Source organism: Octodon degus, unplaced genomic scaffold (genome assembly GCF_000260255.1).
Source record: "Octodon degus isolate 3935 unplaced genomic scaffold, OctDeg1.0 scaffold00069, whole genome shotgun sequence".
Taxonomy (NCBI): Eukaryota; Metazoa; Chordata; class Mammalia; order Rodentia; family Octodontidae; genus Octodon; species Octodon degus.
Window position 1 is genome coordinate 4,399,740 of NW_004524645.1, and position 8,723 is coordinate 4,408,462.

The window sequence follows — 8,723 nt, forward strand, 5'->3', positions numbered from 1 at the left end:
ATGAGTAGACAGACCCACTCTGGGTCTGGGAAAAGCCATTAGCACTGGGGACATACAGTAAATTAGAACCCAAGAGGCTCAGATTGGCTTCATAACTTCATAACTGCAAAAGGACCAGGTGGATTCCTTGCTCATTCCACCCTTGTGAGGAATTTCAAGATGGCAGCTGCAGAGCACTAAGTCAAACATCAGGCCTTTCTGAGCATGGAGCCCACTGCAAGCACACATGGGTCCTGGAGGCACCCCATGGTCAAGATCAACCAATAAGACTGACCGTGAGCCACCTAGGCTTTCCTTTCACATTTGAGGGGAAAGCTGTCTACTGCCTGTGTTTCACTTTCTTTGACATGAAACCATCACCCACCTGCTGATGATGATCTGGGCATTATATTTCATAAAAAAGCCATGACATCCACAGATGCACATAAAATATATGAATATTTGTCACGTGCTAATGATAAGCCTGCTTCACAGTGGAATAGGAACGTAAAATTTTAGTACAGAAAGCTATTATGAGTATTTAATGCTTTCCTTTCAGTACATTATTTAGCCTATGACTTTTTAACTATTGTAGAAATGTGAATGATTGCTGGGAAAATAATGAAGTATGAAAAAGCTAAAAGAAACTTGCAGTGTTCAGGATATAAAAGTCCCTTTACTGCAAATGCATTAGTTACACAGGAGGTAAAAAGACCAGATTGAATTGCTGTAATGAAATACTTTGACAATTGAGACATGCAAACATATATGATAAGTTATTACAGGGGTGTGTGTGTGTGTGTGTGTGTGTGTGTGTGTGTGTGTTGCTAGAGAATGAATCTAGCATTTACACTAAGCCACATTCCTTGCCTATTTAAATTTATTTCCAAACACTTTGAGACAGGTTGTGATAAGTTGCTAAGTTGCCCAGGCTGGGCTACAACTTGCAATCCTCCTGACTCAGGCTACTACGGTGCTGGGATTTGCAGGTGCAGTCTGACCTTGTGCCTACTTTCCAGTATTGTTTTTGGTTCTGGAAAGCGAACTCAGGGCCTCACACAGTACACATTCTAAGCATCCACTCTACCACCGATCTATACTCCTGCCTTAGTTTAAAGCTTTGATGTTAATTGATGGCTTATGGACATAGGCTATAATTTTATCCTTATCTAACCTACAGAATAAATCTAAAGACCCTAAGAGTTCAGGAAAATGTAGCATATGAAGGAGGCAGCTTCGAAGCCCACCAGCCTACCACTGGCTTTCCCTGTGTGCTCTTGGCTAAGTAACTTAACATCTCCAGAACGCTCCTGTGTGAAATGAGCAACTTAGGTTGTCTCTGTCCCAGGCTGTGTGAGGCTTGGGGAGCTGCGCAGAAAAAGTTCCCAGTGTCCACTCCAAACATGCTGGCTGTCACTTCCCCCATCGCCTGCAAGCCCCTGCCTCTCACCTGCTCATTGCCCCCAGTGTGACTCAGAGATTCCTTGCCTTGGAAACTGCTCGTCCGGTTGCGTAGAGGCCAAGTGACCACTTGGAGGGGATGTTGCAGAGGCGAACTGGAGCCACACAGGAAGCTGGCGCTAGCGATCTGGATCTGAGCAACCACACAGGGATTGCGCTGCTCCTCCGCCAGCGTGCTCTCAGGGGATCCCCTTGCTACTCTGATGTCCTCCATTCCTCCTGCTCATGTTGCCTAGATGATTGCGGAGGCCCTATGCCCACTGCATGGGGCACAAGGAGGAGTTGTGGGTGGGGACCCCGGGGGCGGAGGGCAGCGGTGGGCCATGCACACAGACAGGGATTTGATCTACGCCAAGTTGGTTATATTCTCCCAGTCCTGGTTTCTTTGACAGTAAATCCGGGGGCTCTGCATCCACTATCCAGGATAAGAACTTATCAGATAATGTACAAAGGGCTTAACAGAGGGTACAAGACTAGCAAGTGCACTAAATGTCATTCTCCTTTCTCCTTTTCTGTCCCTGCCATCAGGGAGACTAGTTAAGGCTGTCTTTAAGTATAGGGTTTAGACTCCAGCTCTGATTTGTAAGGGAGAGCCTGGTGAACAGATGGAGATCATGTGGCTCCCAGGGGGCTCAGGGTACAGGCAGGTGGGACAAACAGCAGGAGGCCCTGAGGCCAGACAAAGGGACCAGGGCTAAAGAAAGCGGAGTGGGGGGCCTCCCTGTTGTCTCTGTGCCTCTGTTCCTCCTCCCCTTCCTCCTCCTGTCCTCTCATCAATGCTCTGCATGACATTAAATAGCTTCAAAAGAATAGAACTCTTATTCATGAACTCTGCCTGTGGTGTCTGCTCCCCAACAACTGGAAAGCAAAATGAAAGTGTTCCCCTGTCTTCCTGTGTTCTTCTTAGCTCTATGGGGCACAAGCTGGGTGGTGGGGCCACCTTTCCACCCAGGCTCTGTTGGCACATTTTTCCCAGAAAGCTGAGGAAGGGAAGGCAGTTGTCACGTGGGCAATTGGCTCATCTGTCACTGAAGGGCCCTCAGGGCAGAAAGCACCACTGGAGTGACCAGGCACCTTTTGTAAGCCATGATAGCAGGTCTGTCTTTTAAATTGGTGGCTATGCCCAGCACACGCTAACTTACTCATAAAATCTGGCTCCCCAGAGGCAGGAATTAGCCCTGGCATCTGGAACTATATTGACACTAAGTAGACCGAACTGCACGGAGTAGGAAGCAAGGTGATGGGTACTGGGTTTCAGGACCTTCTTCACTTAAGAGAGTCAATCGAATTCTGGGTAACAACTGCTTGGTGACCAGGCATTGTGCCAACAAAGTCGCCTGCCCCCTACATTCTTTCTGCTTGCTCCTAGGCACAGACCAAGGGAAAGAAGGTGTTCCTTAGCCTAGTGAGTACATAGTGGCCACCCGCTAACCCTAGATGTCCCCACATCTGTAAGCCACATCTGCAAGTGTCTGCTCAAGAAAAGCAGTGGGCAGGAAAGAACATGGAATATAAAACTCCTATTCCACTTCCTGATCCTAGAAGCCATCAGCTGAAGAGGAGTAATGTGCTTTTGTTTTGGTTTGGTTTTTGCTTTTCTGAGACAGGGTCTCGCTATGCAGTTCAGACTGGTCTTGAACTCACTGTGGAGCCTAGGCTGGCCTCGAACACACAGAAATCCTCTGGCCTTGGCCTCCCAAGTACTGCGAGTATAGACATGCGCCACTATGTCTGGGGGTGAGGGGAGATCAGAGATCAGATAATTTTTAATTTGTTGTACAACAAATAAAAGATTTCATTTTTATTGGTCATGTCTCTGTGTAATAATTTTAACACTATATAATCTATTGAAATTATATAAAAATCACACAGCAAAATAGATAAATTTCTTTTTATAACAGAAATGATATCAGAACATCTAAAATTTCAATGATTTTTATTTTATTTATTTATTTATTTATTCATTGTGTGTGTGTGTGTGTGTGTGTGTGTGTGGCCAGCTCAGCCCACCAGGGGGCGGGGCTGGGGAATTGAACCGCGGTCCCTGTGCTTTGCTAAGCTTGTTCTAAGTAGGTGCTTTAGACCACTGAGCCATCTCACCAGCCCCTAAAATTTCAATGATTTTTAAACACAAAAACATTTATTTCATTGTCCTCTTGACTTTCATTCTAAATAATATTCATAAAAGTACAAAGGGTTACTAATTGCCATGTACTGTCCCAATATGTAAACCTCACATAACTCTGTGCAGTGACTTATTAAAGTTGGCCCATTTGACAGATGAGAAAACTCAGGCACAAAAAGATTAATAAGGATGACCAGAGTCACAGAACTTTTCATACTGTTCTTTTTGTTCGCATCTTTTTTCTTATTATAATACTGAGTCTGGAGCCCAGGCCCTTTGCACGGAGCTAAGCCCCCAGCACTCTGCAGCCCTGCCTCAGCCTCCTAGACTGCTGAGGTTCCCCGCCTGCACCAGGACACCTGGCTCCTGGGTTGCTCTTAACTGCCTCACCCTTTCTCTGAGCTGCTGAATCCCCCAGCAGGAAGCCAAGCCCAGGGCCAGTGGGCTCCTGGCCTTTAGTGACCAACCGCCAGCCTGGCTTCCCCTCTCGCTGCTCACCTCCCTCTTCCAATCCCTGTCTACCCTCAAAGGACAGTTCGCTGGAGAAAATGTCTCTAGATGTGTACCAGTTTGCACTCTTCTGGCTCCGTGGGTGCTGCGGCTGCTGTGAGGGCTGGAGAAGCAGCAAGAGGCGTGCAGCCACATTCCTCTTGTCATCAGCCATCCGGGAGGAAAGAAAGGATTTTGACAGCAGCTGTGTGAGGGGAAATGGAGTCGCAGAACCCACAGCAATGATGTCAGAGACACTGCAACAGCCAGCAGAACAGGCCAAATGGCACCCTGCAAGATCCTCTCTGTGTTTCTGCCGTCAATGGACTCCCAGACCAATCCACCTAGGGCTGGGCTGTTGCCAGAAGGTGACATCCAGCACCTGCACCAACAGGACCAGGGCCCCTTGGAGGGGAGGGGAAGCAGCGCCTTACACAGCATGAACTGAGGAACCAGAGGGTCACCTGCCTCTGTCCCCCCCCACCCTTCTCCTCCCCAGGAAAAGGGAAGTCAAGCAGATGGAGAAATGGGGGAGTTCTTGCTGTTCCCAGGGGGCACCAAAGGGTCTCTGTAACAGTTGACTCTGATCCCAGCTAGACAAAAGCTTTTGCAATAAAAATGATTAGCAAAGGCTTTCTGAAAACCATTTCCCCAGGACAGAGGAAAGGAGAAGGAATCTGTGCACACTGCTTTGCATCTCTGAAATCATCACAAGGAGGCCCTTTCTAACCAGCGGATCCCTTGCCTTTCACATGCCATTTGCAGGCGCGGGCATGGCATTGGCAACTCATTCACAGCACCAAGTGGGTGTCTGGTGCTCAGAGGAGGTGCCATTTTGCAAACTGCTGCTCTCTGCGGAGATCTTCCCTATTTCCAGCTGCACTTCAGAAACGTCTTTGAGCTGAATGGAAGCGTTCTCTTCCAAACGTACAGTTCAGTTTCTCAGCATGATTTGAAGACATTAGAGAGAATGGGTTTGTAGTCTTTGGAAATCAACACGGGCCTCCTCTGTGATCACTTTTATAATTTATGAAAATAAGGAAGAGAAAAGTAAAGAACTTCCTCATTGTCAGGCAGCAAGTCAATACCAGGGCTTGAACTTGACATACGTTTTTAAGGGGGAGGCACTGTACTCTATAAACTCCAAATTACCTTCCACCCAGCAGATTTTATAGTTATTTGACTTGGGTTCCAAAAAATCCTAGAGCAATGAAAAATGTGGACGGTAAGGGGATGAAATTTCTTTTTTCAAGTCCCTTAAGGATGCTTTACCCCCCACCCAAGTCAAGGGGAGCTCAAACTGGAAGACAAAGAGGGCCGGGTGGGGCGAATGCTGTGGTCCCCAAGCTGAGTCACTGGACTTGTACCCCTGGCAGTGGGTGAGGCCCTTGTGTGAGGCACACCTCACCCTAGCTTGAGGATGTCGGCATCAGACAAAGCCAGATTGGCAGTAGAAGAATGTCCCACTAAGAGCCACCCAGGCCCTCAGATATCACACATTGATCTGCAACGAGCAGGTTTAGGCTGCTCTTGCAAACATCCAATATAAGAGAATATACATAAAAAGGGAAAACGAGTGTGAAGGAAGTGTTGGGGGATGGGCTTTTGCTCATTTTATTTTTCCGCCGTCCTTGTGGTTAAGGCGCACTGATGGGGGAGGGGGCTCCCCCAACGCCCGCTGGCTCCCGACGCCTTCGGCAGATGCGGCAAGAAGGAGTTAAGCGGGCCCGCGGGTGACATCATCTCATTTACATAGGAGCGCGCATATAGCGGTGCCTGCCGCGCCCCGCCCGACACTCCGCGTTCGCCACTGAGCACATCGGACTTCGCTTCCTCGTGCACCTCGCCTCGGTGAGCCCCAGGGCCCCCTTCTCCCATTCCCTAATGCCAGGCTCGTGTGCTCGCTCCCTTCAGCACCCGCATCCCTGTTCAGGAATCCCCAAAACCGATCCTAAGTGGTCCTGCCTGGAAAGGTCACTGGGGAAAGCTCTAGGATGCTTAAACCCCTCCAGATGCTGGGTATTGGGGACCGAGAACTAAATTTTTAGACCCACGAAAACTGGCATTTTGCCATGCGGCCTCAGGGGGACATTTTGGACGTAGTTTTCCCCCAAGGGTTTCTCTATTGCCCTCCAAGGCGTGATTAATCAGAAACGAGAGATCCTTTGTTCTAACGCACATTCCCCGGAGCTTGGAGCCTCCACCGCTCTCAAGCTTCGTAGGGATGCATGGCTTAGAAGGCTGTATCTAGCCAGATTTAAGGAGGCCAGGCTGGATGGCGAGACCCAAAGTCCTACGTGCAGAGGAATGTGCGCCAACGCTGCAGGGTTGCCCTTATGTGCAGATCGGGATAGATTTATGGGGCATAGGGAGGCGGCTTCGTGCCCTGGCGGCATTGTTGAGCTCGCTGGAGAGGGAGGAAGCGGCCAGGGCGGTGGTCAGAGGCATGGGTTACAGCTGCCGCCTTTGTGAGCGGCCAGGGGGCGGGGGGAGGCGGGATCAGGCCTGCAGGCTTTGAGGGGAGAGGTCCTATCTAGAAAAGGAAAACCCGTCTTGTGACCTTGGCTCCAATTTTTATTTGATTTTTGAAGGCCCCCCACCCCCGCATCCACTAGGACGTGGCTTTGTTACTCTGTACGCGCTCTAGCCAGATTGCAATATTTTAAACGCTACAATTAACCTGCAGTGGTCAATTTCACTGTTCGGAGATTTTGGCCTTCAGCCTTCCTCGCCCTTTGGTCCCCCATGTTTGGAAATATTAAGGGAGTTCTATTTTATTTTTCTCCTGTAGAAAGAGGAAGCTCTTGAGCCCTGAACCGGAGAGGAAGGGAGGTGGGGTTTCAGGCTAGGATTTGGAGGGGAGACGCATTTCTGAGCGGGGAGAGGCCAGGGTGTGGGTGGCGCCTTCTCAGCCTCGCTCTTGGCTTTGTACCTGCAGCTTCCTCGCGACCATGTCTGACAAACCCGATATGGCTGAGATCGAGAAATTCGATAAGTCGAAATTGAAGAAGACAGAAACGCAAGAGAAAAATCCTCTGCCTTCGAAAGAAAGTAAGCTCCGACCCCCAACATCTTCAGAAAAATCTAGGCGGGCGCGGCGGGTGGGAGGATGGGAGGGGCGGGGGGGGGGGGAGGAGTAGACAGTTTGATCATGATGAATGTGGTTTAGAAAGGTTAATTAAAATAGTTGTGCAGCCAGCAAACACAGGGCCTTAGTGATTTAATGATGGAATACTTAATATATCATAGTAATATACAAGTACATTTATGCATTAAAATGTACTTTGACTTAACAGTTAATATAAATTATGTTTGATTACAATTGCATGTATGCAGAATTTTTAGGCATGTAAAGTGGTTTTAAATGAAAGCATTGTAATCATTATAAGCAATTATGGATCCTCTTAGTCTTCTCCATCGTTTTTCTTTTTTCTTTTTTTTTTTATGTCTTTTTCCGGTCACAGCAATTGAACAAGAGAAGCAAGCAGGCGAATCCTAATGAGGCGTGCGTCGCCGATATGCACTGTACATTCCACAAGCATTGCCTTCTTATTTTACTTCTTTTAGCTGTTTAACTTTGTAAGATGCAAAGAGGTTGGATCAAGTTTAAATGACTGTGCTGCCCCTTTCACATTCGAACTACTGACAACGAAGGCCTCGCCTGCCTCCCCCATCGGCCTGTGTGGCTGGCAGGGAAGGAGAAGAGCTTGCATGTTGGTGGAGGAAGAAGCTGGGTGGGAGGATGGTGAAATCTAGAGTGAAATTCAAGCTGGTCCAAGGTGTCCTGCAGGCTGTAAAATGCAGTTTAATCAGAGTGCCATTTTTTTTTGTTCAAATGATTTTAATTATTGGAATGCACAATTTTTTTAATATGCAAATAAAAAGTTTTAAAACGTGGCCGGTGTGATTGCTTGGTGTCCGGGAAGGAGTGGTTTAATGAAGGGTGAAATCTTTGGGAAGGGACCGCCTCTTGGGACTGAGGAGTGACAAACATCTGTGGTGATTTGGTAAAGTCCCCGTGGGCATAAAAATGGGCTTCTCCCAGGTACCCAAAATACCTCATTTATAATTTACTAAATAATTGGGAGATCATTTGTTTAGGCTGGTTCAATTCCTACTATGAGTTATATAAACTTCAATAAAAATAGATTGGCCAAGCTAGGTACTGTGGTCATAGTGGTCCCTGTTACTTGGGAGACTAAGGGAAAGATTGCATGCAGGTTTTGGTAGCCAACACAATGTAGCACACATATGCAAGACTGAAGGAGAATATTCACAGCACATCTTATCTGGGGTATCAGAATGAACTTCATTGTTTAACCAGTTAGGAATTTTGCATAGGATTTCCTAGTCAAGTCAAGCAGTGACATTTTAGTAGCCCCTTCCAAAAGGAATTCAAGACTTAAGCTTCCTTGTTGAATGGCTGGTTTCCCATTAGAATTCTAGATTTAAAATGGTTTTACAAAACAGTACATGCACTGACAATTAACAAGTGATTTGTAAGTCACTGAATTCTCTTTAATTTGGATAACAAATGTTTGGGTAGGAAGGACACAAGCACAATAAGCGTGAAATGTTTTAAGTCTGGTAGCCATTAATTGCTTACTGAGGTCTCATTTTTTTTCCTCAAGTCCTAAACAGGTGGAAGAAAGCAAAGCCAGGCCACAAC

At 47.4% G+C, this 8,723-nt stretch overlaps 1 protein-coding gene across 1 annotated transcript; it reads left to right on the forward strand.

The window, feature by feature from the left end:
• The first annotated feature begins 5,798 nt into the window (after positions 1–5,798).
• Tmsb4x (thymosin beta 4, X-linked) lies at positions 5,799–7,948 on the forward strand. The gene is made up of 3 exons (XM_004635046.2): positions 5,799–5,905; positions 6,993–7,105; positions 7,519–7,948. Exons 2-3 carry the CDS (start codon positions 7,006–7,008, stop codon positions 7,551–7,553), a joined length of 135 nt encoding a protein of 44 aa, XP_004635103.1. The 5' UTR covers positions 5,799–5,905; positions 6,993–7,005; the 3' UTR covers positions 7,554–7,948.
• The last annotated feature ends 775 nt before the right edge of the window (positions 7,949–8,723 follow it).